The following is a 16,445-nucleotide window of genomic DNA, read 5'->3' as shown; positions in this document are numbered from 1 at the left end:
CACATGCCTAATCAGTGTGTTGAGACTGCGTTCGTGGGTGGTTCATGTTCTCTCAGGAGTGCATGACCACGTCGGCACGTTGTTTGTCTCCCCTTTCTCGTAAAGGTTTGAGCCGCTCAGCGTGCCGTGTGCCGTCGAGGCTTTCGGATGGGATTCTGGTCCTTCTCATGAGGGACCTAGCATTTCATTCGGGGCCCCAGGGAGGACAGATGTCGATCGCTACATCGGAGAGAGGGCTGTTATACTCTGAAATGATGCTGAGTTCCTACTATAATGGTGTGTTCTCATGCTGAAGATTCAGACTTAACAGCCACACTTTCCTGGGCTGTTCTAAAGTGCCTGGATGTGTGTGAAGAAGTTTGGTAGTATGCAAGCATTTTGGTGCCAATATGGCAAGCCAAACATGCCTAAATCTGCAGAAGTTTTCCCTCTCTCACTACCACTGCACGTGCGTAGTTCTAACTCGGGGTTGAGCTGTGCTTAGTGACTGACCGTGATTTGTCGCAGCGCTACCCCTCGGTTAGACGATGTCCACACTGGTGGTCCAGAAGCGCCTCAAAACCAGCCCGCTCAGAGTTTGTTTCCCCCAGCGAAGGGAAGCAACCCTGAGAGGAGCAACCCAGAGTGTGTGACGATCTGCTCTCTTGGAGTGCGTGTCATCACCACTCCTTCCCCCGGGGGAGGGCCGGGTGGAGAATTTTTCTTTTCTGTTCCGCCGCTGTATCAGCGGTACCCAAAGTTTGAGCAGTCCACTTCCTTTGAGTCGTTCACGGGCCCCAGCGCTCAGATGGCAGTGAGGGCTACGGCCTTGTCACTCTCGTCTCTCGCTGGGTGAGGGGAAACCAGGACTCGATGCCCCCGGGCCTCGTCCCTCGTTCCCCTCACGGTCGATACTGGCAGTATAATAAGACCAGTTTCCTCCGTCCGAGAGGGTCAGAATGGCAGTGCGTGCCGCCCCCGAGCTGCACCACTCCCGTTCCCCTCTCCCCAGCTTGCAGATAGCAGTGACGGCCCGGAGGCGCAGAGACCAGCATACGAGGAGTCAGGGCCTCGTTCCTCGTCTCTCCCCCTCCCCTCGCCACCGGGCAGTCCGCAGCAGAACACCCACGAGCCTTCTCTGCCGTCTGCCCCTCGTGGAAGCAGGTTGGTGTCAGGCGCACCCAGACCCCCACTCTCGGTCGCTACAACGCCACCAGAGCCGGGTCCCTGTCTTCCACCACGCTGCCCCTCCGCGGGTACGCCGGTGGTTCGGGTGGGTTCATTGAGATGCTATCTGGAAGCCTGGCTTGCGCTTCCGGGTCCGTCCCGATGGCTCATCCGCACCGTCCGGTTCGGCTATGCAATTCAGTTTGCACGCCGGCCTCCCAGGTTCAGGGGCGTCCACTTCATCCGTGTGCGGTCGGTGGACGCCCCGGTCTTGAGGAAAGAAATTGATGTAATGCTGGCAAAGGACGCGATCGAGCCGGTCCCTCCTGCCGAGATGAGGTCTGGGTTTTACAGCCCCTACTTCATTGTACCTAAGAAAGGCGGTGGGTTACGGCCAATCCTGGACCTGCGTATTTTGAATCGGGCCCTGCACAAACTCCCGTTCAAAATGCTTACGCAGAAGCGCATTTTCGAGTGCATCCGTCCCCAGGATTGGTTTGCAGTGATCAACCTGAAGAACGCGTACTTTCAAGTCTCGATTCTCCCTCGACACAGACCTTTTCTTCGGTTTGCTTTCGACGGTCGAGCGTATCAGTACAAGGTCCTACCCTTCGGGCTGGCCCTGTCACCCCGCGTCTTCACGAAAGTCGCGGAGGCGGCCATTGTTCCCATGAGAGAACAAGGCGTTCGCATCCTCAACTACCTCGACGACTGGCTCATTTTAGCTCACTCGCGAGATGTATTGTGCGATCACAGGGACATGGTGCTTCGGCACCTCAGCCGGTTGGGGCTTCAGGTCAACTGGGACAAGAGCAAACTTTGCCCCGTGCAGAGGATCTCTTATCTCGGTATGGAGCTGGACTCGGTCGCCCGGACTGCGCACCTCACAGAGGAACGCGTCCAGTCAGTGCTCACCTGCCTCAGGTCTTTTCGAGGCAGGACAGCGGTTCAACTGAAACAATTTCAGAGGCTCCTGGGGCATATGGCAGCCGCAGTAACGCCGCTTGGCCTGTTACATATGAGACCGCTTCAGCGCTGGCTTCACGATCGAGTCCCGAGGTGGGCGTGGCACAGCGGCACGTGCCGGGTCAAAGTGACCCCCCACTGCCGCCAAACCTTCTCCCCGTGGTCGGATCCTGTGTTTCTACGGGCCGGAGTGCCCTTAGTCCAGGTTTCCAGGCATGCTGTGGTTATCACAGATGCCTCTGCCACCGGGTGGGGGGCCACGTACAACGGGCATGCAGTTTCCCCAGTGGGTCCAGCTGATTTGGAGTGTCTTCGGAGTCGCACAGGTAGACCTGTTTGCCTCTCCAGACACGACCCATTGCCAGTGGTTTTACTCCCTGTCCGAGGGGACCCTCGGCACGGACGCCCTGGCTCACAGCTGGCCCCGGGTTCCCCCAGTGAGCCTTCTTGCACAGACTCTGTGCAAGGTCTGGGAGGACGAGGAGCAGGTCCTTCTTGTGGCGCCGTATTGGCCCACCAGAACTTGGTTCACCGAACTCATGCTCCTCGCGACAGCCCCTCCCTGGCCGATTCCTTTGAGGAAGGACCTTCTTTCTCAGAGACGGGGCACTCTATGGCACCCGCGTCCAGACCTCTGGAAACTCCATGTCTGGTCCCTGGACGGGACGCGGAGGTTCTAGGTGGTCTACCACAGGTAGTGGTAGACACCATCACTTCCGCTAGAGCCCCCTCTACGTGGCGCCTCTATGCGTTGAAGTTGAACCTGTTCGTCGATTGGTGTTCCTCCCGTCAGGAGGACCCCCGGACTTGCCCGATCGCTGTCGTGCTTTCCTTCCTGCAGGATGGGTTGGAGCGGAGGTTGTCCCCCTCCACCCTCAAAGTGTATGTCGCAGCAATAGCCGCGCATCATGATGCAGTGGAAGGTAAGTTCCTAGGGAATCACGACCTGGTCAACAGATTCCTTAAGGGTGCCAGGAGGTTAAATCCACCTCGTGTTTCGCACTCTGTACCCTCTTGGGACCTTGCTCTGGTACTTAGAGCTCTTCAAAGTCCTCCCTTTGAGCCTTTGCTGACGGTAGAGATAATATCCTGTCCATTAAGACAGCGCTCCTGTTGGCATTGGCCTCTTTCAAGAGGGTCGGGGATCTGCAGGCTTTTTCGGTCGACGAATCGTGCCTAGAGTTTGGGCCGGGCCTTTCTCACGTTGTGTTGAGACCCCGGCTCGGATATGTGCCCAAGGTTCCTACCCCTCCCTTCGTGGACCAGGTAGTGAACCTGCAAGCGCTGCCCCAGGAGGAGGCAGACCCAGCCCTGGCTTTTCTCTGTCCTGTCCGTGCCCTGCGGGTTTATATTGACAGAACGCAAAGCTTCAGAACCTCAGATCAGCTCTTTGTCTGTTATGGAGGCCAGCAGAAGGGGAAGGCCGTCTCCAAGCAGAGATTAGCCCACTGGTTAGTGGATGCTATCACCCGAGCATATGAGTCTCTGGGTGAGCCTTGTCCTCCCAGGTTGCGTGCTCACTCCACTAGAGGTGTTGCCGCTTCCTGAGTTTTGGCTCAAGGCGCCTCGCTGACAGACATCTGTAGAGCTGCGGGCTGGGCAACACCTAACACGTTCGCTAGGTTCTATAGCCTTCGTGTGGAACCTGTTTCCTCCCGAGTTCTGGCTACGGCCAGTGGGTCGAGGGAATAGGTTGTGTCGGCTTGCTGCGCCACTCCGCCTCAAACAGCGGATACGTGCGTTCTTTGCTCCATATGGCGCCCTACGTTGGTGAGCCTCGTGAGTTCCTCCTTCACCCCTCCGGTGCTGGGCGTGGCGGACCGCCCGGCACCAGGTCTGCTTCCTCTAGTAAGGAGCTGCTAGTAGACTGGGTGCTCCAGTGGTTTCTATTGTGACCCATGATGCCACGTGCAGTTCAGCCGTGTCTTCCCCTTGACGGACTCGTTCGTCGTCCCTGTTGAGTACGCTCCCACTTCCCTTGGATTGGGACTATCAGGGACTACCATATGTTTCACTATTCCTTCGGGCTAGTACATATGTGTATTCCTGGCCTTCCTCAGTCAGGCTGGGGCTTCCGCAGCGTTCCCTCCTCTCTTGAGGGAACGCTTTCCCAGTGTTATCCAATATCCACTGTGCGGGTCTTGCGGAACAGCAGTGTGTTTCCCGTGCTAGCTCCCGCAACTTGTTTCAAGAAACTGCTGCAGGGTAGCTTTGCCAGGCGCTGGAAGGGGCCAGCACCATGGCGTTTTATTAGGGATCCCAATTCGTCAGGGAACTCCCCCAACGACACGTCGGAGTTCCCAGGACGAAAGGGAACGTCTCGCTTACGTATGTAACCCTCGTTCCCTGAGTACAGGGAACGGAGACGTGTCGTCCCTTCGCCATGTTGCTGTACCTTCGCGGAGGACTGGACACCGTTCGGCTCCTCAGCGAAAAGCATTGCGCAATGTTTAATCTTGCGGAATGCAAATCTTGCATGCCAATTTTCATTGGCTCGTTTTAATTCACTCGAAGGCAATTGGTCTCCCTAGCGTGATCCCAATTCGTCAGGGAACTCCCCCGACGACACGTCTCCGTTCCCTGTACTCAGGGAACGAGGGTTACATACGTAACCGAGACGTTAACATCTAACTGAAGTTTTCTTCTAAGTTAAAATGCTGTTTGATTTATTTTATTGAGATAATTTATAGGGTGGTGGATGCCATTTTATTTGAGATTCAGTTTTCTCCTGTGTTATATAGTGAGTAAGAGAAGTGTTTGTCTTTTGGTTTATTTAATTTTTGAAGCTAGGTAAGTTATTTCTAAAAACATTTAGAAAGAACACATTTTGTTTGTTGTTTTGGCCTTTTCCTCTCCTGAAGATCTACCTTTTTTATACCCCACTGATTATGTAAAATAAAACTTTTTACTTTATAAACTCGTGTCATTGACATTTGTGCTTGTCCTGAGACCTGCAGATGGGAGTTCTTTCATTCTCTCCCTGCAAATTTTGTTACCTTCCTTTTCTGCCCCTAGACTTGAAACAGACCGTAACACTTATGTTTGATTATATGAGTCATTATTTAATTTATATGGTGATTTTACATTGTCGATTGTAATAGACCTATGATTCTGCAGCATGTGATCAATCAGTGTTGTGATAACCTGAAGAATTTTAAAGACATTGTGCGCAAAAAAAAAGTTTGAACTACTGTATTTTGCAGACACACACAAACATCAGGAATCCGCATATGAATCTCAAGAACGGTGATGATAAAAGTGCAGTGCATGATGGGAGCCATCAATCAAAACTCATCAATATCTCCCAGCATGCATTGCAGCATGAATAAATTATGCTGAATTGCTTTGGTATTTTCTTTTGTTATTATCTGTGATGTACAGAGTTTTAACTGATTATTTTGTTGATTGTCACCGTTGTTGAGATTCATACGCTGATTCTTGAGGTCTGTGTTGGTCTAAATTGTACAGTAGTTCAAAACCTTTTTATACAACATGTGTTTTTAAAGTTCTTCAGATTATCTGTTAGTCACTGCTGGCTAGAAGGCAGTAGGGTCACAGAACTCTTATACTCAAAAACATGAAATATATTACTATCATACAATGAAAGATAATATATTTTTTATGAGATTAGTGAATCAGGCCACTACATGATGATTATGTCATCATCAATAAATAGCCTACAACACCTAATCACATTTTCTTTCTGATGTTCATCCCGTAAAACATAAATATTTCTACCATATTATTTTACAGTAAAGTACTGGCAACCACTGCTGCCAGATTTTAGTTCATTGATGTAAAACATAAAAATTGCTACCGTATTTTTTACGGTAAGGTACGGTTAATGCAACGGAAAGGTTTTTTTCCAGTGTAGTTCCAAAATCCGTACATTTAACAGTATTTTACTGTGAAAATGACATGAAATGTCCTGTGAGAGCTATTACAGTTCTTCACTGTATATAGTAAGGGTACATACTGTTAAGCAATTAACATGTCTTCTCTATTGCTTTTTTACCGTTAAAATTACGAAAAAAATTTACGGTGTAGTTTCATCTGACCATAGAATCTAGTCACTTTTGAAGTTCCAGTAGTGTCTGAAAACTGAATATGCTGGAGTTTATTTTTGGATGAGAAGGATTTTTCTTGAAACCCTGCCAAACAACATGTGGTGATGTAGGGGTTGTTTGATCAGTTTTTTAGGATTTCTGACCCCAAGACTTAACTAATCTCTGGAATTCCACATCTGTAATCTTTGGAGAGTCTTTGGGCACTCTTTGGAAACTTTTCTCCTCACCGCGCATGAGGACGATATAGACACACAGTTCCTGATAGATTTGTAACAACTTCTTAATAAATGCCCTGATGGTGGAAATGGGAATTTTCTATATCAGCCACTGAACAGCCACTTTATATTGCATGAAGCTCAACAATATTTGCTGCACATCAGAACTATATACTTTGGTTTTACTCATTGTGATGGATGATTAAGGGAATTTGGCCTTTGTGTTTCCTCATATTTATACTCATGTGAAACAAGAAGTCATAGCTAGACAATGTCATGCTCCTACCCACCCTGGTATTGTAAAAATTTAAATATCAATGAGAATATATTTCAGAGATATTTACTCATTAAAAACATTCTAGGAGTGCCAATAATTGTATCCAACGTGTTTTGCAGAAATACACTTATTTCATAATGTGATCCCCACCCTAGTAGCTAGTTGATTTCTTCAACGATGCATCGTACTATAGTGGTAAAGCAGCGAGTAATGTTGTTGTATGGGAAATGCACCCCAGATTGATTGCTCAGCCTGATTGAAAAGCCTTCATGTAAAGACCTCAACTGATATGATTAAGATCGATCTGAATGAAATTTCAATTTTCGCTGGTGTAATCCTTAAATAATCAGATCAGTAGAACAAAAACTTAGCATGCAAATATGACTATCTGCTCAATCGGATTCAAAAATAGCTTCCACACATGCACAGCATGTTTACCAGAGCACTTTTATAATAATATCTCTGTTTAAATACGTTTTATGTCTTACAAACAGGCATATGTTTATTTACATCTTACAAATTGGTCAGTGGAGGAGACTGAAATGTTTATTTGCTAAAAAAAAAAACCCTCTTCTGACAGCTTTCAGTTTTCCTTTCAGGCAAGTCAAAAACGACAATTATACTAACTGTGACATTATAGCTGTGGGGGGATTATCATCCCCCCCTCCCCCCATTCTATTCTTAAAAAAAAGTGCATTAGATTAAACTGGGAAGGGTCATAAAACTTGCATATTGTTATCCTAGGTTTACAGCTTCTATTGTTCTCAATTGTAAGTCGCTTTGGATAAAAAGTGTCTGCTAAATGAATAAATGTAAATCTGTTGTGGTTTGATGCTGTCTTTACCTGCATACAAAATGGTATATCCTATGGCTAGCAAGTTTAACCCTCCTACCAGATATTGTTATTTGGATATTATCAATCAAATAATGATTCATTATATTTGAATAACCAACAGTGTCAACTTTTGCCTTTTTAACATTGCCAACATATTTTTCCAGCACATGTGTCTAGCAAGTAGGCTACACTCACAAATACAGCAAATAAGTTATCATTCTATCATGATAGCGCGACTTCTATGAGGCTATCCGTGCTGCACACCCCTAATTAATGCTCCTAACCTTGAAAGATTGCAGAAGCTAGGTTTAACTGTAACAATATCCTGGGTAATCAGGATCACCAGTTTTTCCACAGTAGAATCTGCATTTGAAAGCCTGGTCAGTCACTACTACTAACTGCTAGTTATTTGTGTGACTAGTTATTTTTGCCTACTTACACTCTGCTTTATGAAAAAAGCTTTGTATGTCCCCTTTCTTCTTCTTGGGTGACATAGCTGATCTACAAAGTACAAAAAGGTGCAAAAAAACGGAATATTAAAATGTTTTACGCTGGCCTTTGAATATGGCAGGCAGAGAGACAGCCCTGGTAACTTACCGTCGGCGTCGTCACGCGCACACACACACACACACACACACACACACAGGCACACACCACCCGACCCGCTCGCTGCCAGTGAGTACAAGCACAAAAAGTAGCCTGATTGTCAGATACCCCGCCGACAATCAAATTACAGCGTATCTTGTACTGTCGTCGTCCTGGCCGTTGGAATCGATCCAAATAGCAGCGCAAAGATCCAAATGCAGCGCAAATATCAAAATAGCAGTTCAAAGGAGCTTGCTAAGTATTGGTGGGGACAAATTTGTCATCTCAAAATATTGATTGGGACAAGTACCTAGCGTCCCCCCCTAAACCTACGCCCTTGATCATAGAAACCAATGTTTGCATCAGTACATTTTAATTGTAGGTTAAAACGTGTTAATTTTGAGCTTTTATGTGCTATTTTTATATTTTGGGTTTAAAATATCCAATGTGTCAATGTCACAGGATGAGTGTCTCTTTCATGAACTCAGAGTTTTTGAAAAAGAATAGCATATGGCACTGGAGTAAGACAGAATCCTACGGGAGCAAAAATGAATATCCGTGTCCTGTACATGTTTTTTTTTTCTGGGTGGTGTAACGGCCAAAACTATGTATTTGCATGCATCACATTATTGTGCGGTGGGCCCTTCAAGAGACTGATCACTTCACTCATAACGTGCGATGTTGTGCTGATGATGTAGATGGACTGTCACTGTGTGATGAGAAACACTGTAGATGATAAGTTTGCTCTGCCTTCTTGCTATAATTGTGTTCTTACTTTTATTTGTAACACAAAGAAAGAGTTAATCCCTCATGTATGAGAGGAGCGCGTTGCCTGTGTATCTGCCATTAAACATGTGGAATACAGACTTTTCACCTTCAAGCTCTTTCCTTCCGTAGATTTAACAAGAGTTATCCGGGTCAAAGCATCACAGTGGGATCAGGAAAAATGTGAAATTTGCAGGTGTGAGCGTACAAATTCTAACATACTTTAGGAGAAGTGGATGGGAGCAGGACAGAATTTTGTGGGAGTGGGACTAAAAAATACACACCTCCTCAGACAACAAGATATGTGTCCAGTTATAATGATTTGAAATTATGCAATTATGACGAGAGAGAGGAAAAACAGGGTTAATATCAAAATTAGTCTGATAGGGTAAGACTTGTAAACTTTAATGAGACGAACCCAGAAGCTCCTCTTGTGTGTGGTCTACACTGCTGGGGTTGTAGCCCAATAAGTTCCGGATCTTAGCTAACATGGTTTGTGGGTTGGGTCCCATATTTGAGTGGCCTGGATATACACAAAAACAAAAGCAAAATTAGTACATCATTAAATTACCTTTAAAATTATTCACAATTTTTAAGCTTAAAATGCTGGCTATTACTTTTTTAACATACAGTATCTGCAATAATGATGAGCTTATAATTAGTAACATTGAGCGCTTGTACAGTTGTTAAATATGTAACGCCATATAGTTTATTTAAAATGAAAATTCTGTTGTCATTTACTCACAACACAAAATATGATATTTTATGAATAATTTGTGGAACAAAATAAGGAGATATTTTGAAAAATGTATTTATATATTAAAAGTCAGTGGAGTCAAAAGATGTTTGGAAATCCCCCTTTTTTATGTTCCCTCACCACTAGATGCCGCCAACAATGACACAGTGCAGCTTTAAAGGGGTGGTAAAACACATTTTTCGAAGGCTTGATTGTGTTTGTGGAGTGCACTGTAACATGTGTTCATGCTACGTTTTTAAAAAATTGAATTATTTTTCATATATTTTACCTTTATTCTGCACAAATCTTCCCCTGCTTGTAAAAACGGTCTGATGGTTTCCGGGTTCTATGAAGCCAGTCTGTCAAAAATACGCAATGGGCTCAGATTGGTTAGCTGGCCCAGTGTGTTGTGATTCGCTAACCGCCTAGTGCACGTTTTCCACAAACGTCACACCCCTTACCTTTGTCGGTAGTTTGTGCTTTGGTGTATTATAAATCATGGCGTCAATAAAACCATACCAATTTGATCCCGAATTGGACCCAGAGAACGTCAGTGAAGATGATCGAGCAGAACCTGTTCAAGAACGGCTGTTAAACGACGTTTCAGAAAGGTCTGTTTTTTGTTGTCTCATTACTTTTTAGATACGCTGTTATTTAATTGTACTAATAATTATAGTATTTCAAAAAATAAGCTTCATTAACAAGAATTTCATATAATCGGTCTAACAAATTATACTACAGTCCTCAAAGGGATTTTTTTGAGTAAAGACTGCGGATCTATAGTGATCGTTTCTGACTATGCCACCATTACTTTTGTATTTTTAGAACGATTGTAGCCAAATATCTGACGCCAGAACTATTAACGTTAACCCAAACCATGTTTAGCATGCCTGTAGATAAACAAGCATATAGATAAACAATACATAAAAGCTCTAATCAAAGAATAATTTACACTAATTCCAAGTTCGCTGTTAGGATTTAAAAAAAGTTTGTAACGTTAGGTGTTTGTCGGATAACGTTAAGTATGAATGAGCATTTAACAAACGTTGCAGAGCCAAAGAGCGTTGTCATTTGTTTACTTCCTTGCTACAACGTACAATTAACAATACGAACTATTACAGGAAAACACATCAACGAAAAATAAATCATGCTTACAGGTTGTGGCCCGTAAATAACAGCTTCTGTTCTTAAAGTTGGATGTGCTCCATCTTTCAGGACAAGCCGTTGTGCGAATCCTGCATTGAACTCGCCAAGATTGTGGAAGCTTTCCTCCGTAAAATGTGCAGCACAGAGAGCGAGATTTGGGTAATAATTAAACATTGATCCCTAACTCCCGCGACCCTAGGAAGGCTGAACAAAGTGGACCTGCAATCCTGATGAAAATAACAGCGTTCCGACGGCATTGCGGCAACAACACCCTAGTATACCACAACTCTTCTCCAACGCAATATAAAATGGCCTCGCCCCCCTTATTTCGTATTCTCGGAGGAGGGGTTTAGGGGTTAGTGATGTCAGCAACCCTGGAGGAATGTTGTGTAGTCCCTACCGGCCGTTTGCTGTAGTCCATAGAAATTGATTTCTTTAAAAGCAAATATCTCCCTTTGCTTTGAACTTCGAGCGCTGTAACTTTGCAGATGTTGTTTATGCTCAAACAGCAACATTACACACTAGCTAAAGTTAGAAAAGTGAAATTGTGTTTTACCACCCCTTTTAAGGCAGATATACACCTCTGCATCAGATGCTGTTGGCTCTGCATATGGCGGTTACAGCATATCCTACAGCTGTGTCTCATTTTAAAGGATGCGCCCTCTGGAGGTCAAATTTTTCAGCCACATACATCGAGGATGTCACATTTTAGAAAAATGACCATTATAAAATTGATTGTTATTCCCTGTGAGGCGTACATGTCTTTAATTTCTTTCTTACATTTGAATGAAATGGTAATTTTTCTGAAATGAGGAATGTGTGTGTGTGTGTGTGTCCGCGTGCGCGTGTGTGTGTGTGTGTGTGTGTGTGTGTGTGTGTGTGTGTGTGTGTGTGTGTGTGTGTGTGTGTGTGTGTGTGTGTGTGTGTGTGTGTGTGTGTGTGTGTGTGTGTGTGTGTGTGTGAATGTAGGTCAGACACAAAAGTAAAGCCACCCTTTAGCCTTTTTCTTCTCATATTGTTCAGTCTTACCATCAGTTGCAATGATTATGACGTTCTGAGTCTCATTGAACTGATTTCTTTTGGTCTCCCTGAGGAAAGCAAGCTGACTGTACACCCTTTCTAGGGCTCTATACAGATTGGTGCCTCTCTTACTTCCATGGCCTGAAATGAAATTTAAATTAATTACAAAAAACTGGAAACTGGAGTTAGAAAGCTACAATAAAGATGTAGTAAAAACATGGCTCAAAATTTTAAAAACAAACATTTGTACAATGAACATACTTTTGTCGCTAAACTCCTCTAATTTCCTCAAGATATAATGCACATCTTGACTCTCGATGCTTGTAATGGACACTATTTCTTTGGGCTCACTGGCATATGAGATTATCTCAAACTTCATGTGGACTTCATAGCTATCCAGCTGGAAGATGAACAAAATTGCACAAGAATTTATTTTGATTCAAACACATTTAGAGGTGGGGAATTAAATAATTATTTATATACATACGTAAGTATGAGGAGCAGTGATGTAGAGCTGGCCTATTCAATTAGCAGCGTGCAGAACAAATGTGCAAGTTACAAATCGGCAGTTATTTCTCTTAGACTATTATCCCTATAGTGTGAATTGCAATCTGTACGAATGCACTATTATTTACAAACACTCGTCCCACACTATGAAAAATGTGAGTGTCAACTGTCAGTTATGCAGTTTTATTAAAATCAGTGCATTTTGTCACTCTAGTTAGTAAACATTTCCTTCAAAAAAGTATCATAATATTGTAACAGTTGTTTTTTTTTATGTAAAATTGATTTCATGAGCAGTTCTATGACAAGAGCTCTTTTGTTGTTCTTGCCAAGTTATGTGTTGCTGACTGCTCTCCTTGTTATTTAGTTGATAATAAACAATACTGTATATGAAAGAGAGAAATCTAGATGTAAAAGAAACCCAAACACCTAACTTTTTCTTCATAGAAGAAAACTCAATTGGGAGGAAATTATCAGGCAAATTACTGAAACAGCTAGCAAAGAGACTATCACTACATATGTGCACGTAAACAACATGATGTATATCATAGACTTACATATTAATCAAATTTCGCAGTCCATCATAACCTAACCACAGGCTCTACTGTTCGCCACAATGGTAACCTTCAAAACTGCAACAACAGAAACCCATTTAAATCTCAACATAATAGAAGATTAAACGTTAACACATTTCTCCCTATTTTCATTTTGTGCAAAAACACATACAATAACACTTCATTTTAAAATGTATTTTCCTTATACAGTTTGACACTAGGCATGCTGGAAACTAGAACACTGCTGCACTCATTTAGTTCAAGTTCAGATTAAAAAGATCCGTTATTGAGTTATTTAATAATATTTAGTTTTTTTTGTTTGTTTTTTTGTTGCCAGCCAGTTCCAGCATTTTTTATATTTTTTACAAATCTTTCATGGCCTCCAGAATATTTTGTTGTATGAATATCTGAACATACAATATATCCAAGGAAAGAACAGAGCCTCTGCTTAAAAAATAATAAAATAAAAATAATATTAATAATAATCTAGCTTCATGGATTCTTTTTTTTAAATCAACATAAATGTTGGGTATGTTTCATAAAAAAGCAACATTTTGGACAATTTTTTTTTTGTCAAAGGCTTACTTTTCATTCTGTAAAATTAGGCAGTTTATTTGTATGCTGTTGGATGTTTAATGATCGAGTTATGTTACATGAGCGTAAACAATCTTCTATCACGTTTCTGCTACTTCTCCTGTGATTTGATCATGACATTCTGTAATCATTCAGAAGATTTGTGATAGCGCCCCCCAAAATATAATAGCAAAAACATGGATTGCTGGAAAATTCTATCAATGGCGGGGAAGTGTTGTGTCATAAATGACTGAAAAATCCATCAACGGCTGTGAAAGAGCTAAGTACAATGAACCTTCAGTAATATAAAAGGTGTTTCCCACAGCATCAGCTACTGATGCACTGTCTCATTCATTTCCTAATTTCAGGGAAGTGAGGTTATGTAAGCAACCAGAGATGTTTTGCGGACAGCCTGTGAGGACAACTCAGTATTAGCTACACTGTTGTTTTTATATCATCACATCTTCAGACTGCAAAATCGAAACTCGGGTAAAATGAACCAGGTTCTATAGTTAATGCAATTTTCTCAGCTGTTTTGTGTTAACTTCTGATTGAGGTTAATTGTTTTACAACCTTTAGTCTATGGTCCTCCATGTTGTATTTATTTTGTTATATTTATATATACACTTTTTCATAGTTTCTTGATACTTCTGAATCTATTACAGTGGTGGTGATGAGCCCATAGGCTTGTATCTTCTGCATCATCGAAATGTGATTGGTTATTATGGACGGCCAAGCTGAGAGAACACAGTAGACGGGAAATCTCAATTTGACGATACCAATAGGCAGACTTATCTTAGCTTTCCAAGAAATTACATAAACCTCAATCTCCTCTCTAATACTTGATGAGAATTAAGTTATAATCCAGGCATCAGTCAGTTTAGCGAGGACCGTCTGTGCATTCAGCCTCTATACAGGAGATGCACAAAAAGACTGACAAAACACATCTTAAAGAACTATATACAATATATTTTAACAGCATATTATTGAATTCACATTTATTGAACACCTGAGCCTAATCACAAGCCTAGCAAGCAATCTTGCTATTGAGTCATCTTTCACTTTTTTGCCATCTAGACTTTTGGGCCATTCACAAAGGACACACCACTGCATCCCATCTGCACTATTTTTGATCTCGTGGTCTGTGTGCATATGCATGTAGGCATTTAGCTGTTCTCACCACGGCTAAAGGCAGGTTGTTCTGTGTAAGAGATCTCAAACCAAAATTTTACCAATTATGTAAAAAAGGATATAGTTTGCTGTCACTCTAACCTAAAATCTCTCCCTCTGTATTTTGAGCCAATCAGCATCCAGAAACCTTGACCACGTGATCGCTATTTTTTCTATATTTAATGGGAGAATTGGTTTAAACAATTTGCATGAGAGCATTCGCTCTCATAACCCATACAGAGCAGCGCCATACAAGCTTCGCAACAAGGTGTCAGATTACAGCTGTGCGTTGCATATAATATAGAAGTTACAGCCTACCTTACATTTGCTCTGTTTTTTCTAATAATGTTCATGTTTAATCATTAATCTTATTTAATTGTGCTGAATTATTGCTCATTTGTTTAATTGTTGAAATTTATCATTATTATAATGTATATTCATGTTACTGTTTATTTTATAGAAAACCACAACTACAACCATACTACGGAAGCCCTGAACCGCAAGGTGAGAAAAAAAAGGAAAACTTATCTCGTTATTTCGACTTAATAAGTCGTTATTTCGACATAATATCTTGTTATTACGGCATAATATTTTGTTATTTCGACTTAAGTCGTTACTACGACATATCTCGTTATTTCGACATAGTATCTCGTTATTTCGACATAATATCTTGTTATTTCGACATAATAAGTCGTTATTATGACATAATATCTCGTTATTTCGACATAATAAGTCGTTATTACGACATATCTCGTTATTTCAACATAAATATCTGGTTATTTCGACATAAATATCTCGTTATTTCGACATAATAAGTCGTTATTACGACATAATATCTCGTTATTTCAACATAAATATCTCGTTATTTCGACATAAATATCTCGTTATTTCGACATAATAAGGGTACATTCTTACATTTAGCGTTTCTATGGGAGGAAAATGCTTAACGTCAAATTAAACGCTTTGCTTTCATATTCTGGACTTATCTGATTTTTGTAGTATACTTTATTATGATTTTAGTATCATTTTGATTAATAAATGCAAGCACAATTATCCGTGACCTTGATAAATGTTGCAGATATGTTTTAGGCTACTATCCACGAACAAATTGCTTTCAATTATGTGTGCAAAATTCAGAATTCAACGAATGTGCAGCAATTTGTACAAATAGAGACATTTTTATGTATAAAATACATTTGTTTTATTTTGTATTAGTGATAATAATTTGCGCGTCCATTTATTGACGTCTGAGTCGATCTCATTTGAGTGTATTCGGCAATTTGCTTAATGTGTAATTAAACGCGTTGAGTTTATATTCTGAGCTCATCAGATTTTGTTGTACATATACTTTATTAGTATGATTATTTACTGTGTTTGGTCTGAACACTGTCCGTTATGTTAAGGTTTGTATTCATTTTGAAATGGCACTAGAGGGCAGAATAAGACCGGGAATTAAAGAACGCATTGTAGTTATGTTGACCTAATGTTTTCATAACTCTGGATATTCTACTAATTTATACTTTTCTAAAACGTTGCATATTAATGGAAATTAACTTATTTAGCAATTACACATAGTTTTGTGCTAGTTTTGTTGTCAGTATTGATTAATAAATGCACGCACAATTATCCGTGAACTTGATAAATGTTGCAGATATGTTTTAGACTACTATCCACAAACAAATTGCTTTCAATTATGTGTGTAAAATTCAGAATTCAACGAATGCAGTGCAACAACAACAATAATAGTTAAATTAATATTAGAATGTACCCTTATTATGTCGAAATAACGAGATATTTATGTCGAAATAACGAGATATTTATGTTGAAATAACGAGATATTATGTCGTAATAACGACTTATTATGTAGAAATATTGAGATATTATGT

At 41.7% G+C, this 16,445-nt stretch overlaps 1 protein-coding gene across 1 annotated transcript in view; it reads right to left on the bottom strand.

Annotated features, from left to right (window-relative positions):
* The window catches only part of LOC143715762 (complement C2), a 70,539-nt gene that overhangs the window by 29,398 nt on the left and 24,696 nt on the right, over positions 1–16,445 (bottom strand). The window contains exons 8-10 of the mRNA XM_077207502.1: positions 12,020–12,158; positions 11,768–11,899; positions 9,275–9,379 (exon numbers count right to left, since the gene is read on the bottom strand). Coding sequence (XP_077063617.1) covers positions 9,275–9,379; positions 11,768–11,899; positions 12,020–12,158 — 376 coding nt within the window. The remainder of the gene's footprint in view (positions 1–9,274; positions 9,380–11,767; positions 11,900–12,019; positions 12,159–16,445) is intronic.

This window comes from Siphateles boraxobius, unplaced genomic scaffold (assembly GCF_051911475.1).
Source record: "Siphateles boraxobius isolate OS27281-9 unplaced genomic scaffold, OSU_SipBor_1 6, whole genome shotgun sequence".
Lineage (NCBI taxonomy): Eukaryota > Metazoa > Chordata > Actinopteri > Cypriniformes > Leuciscidae > Siphateles > Siphateles boraxobius.
The sequence above is the reverse complement of the archived record's forward strand: the minus strand, read 5'-3'. Positions and strand labels throughout refer to the sequence as shown.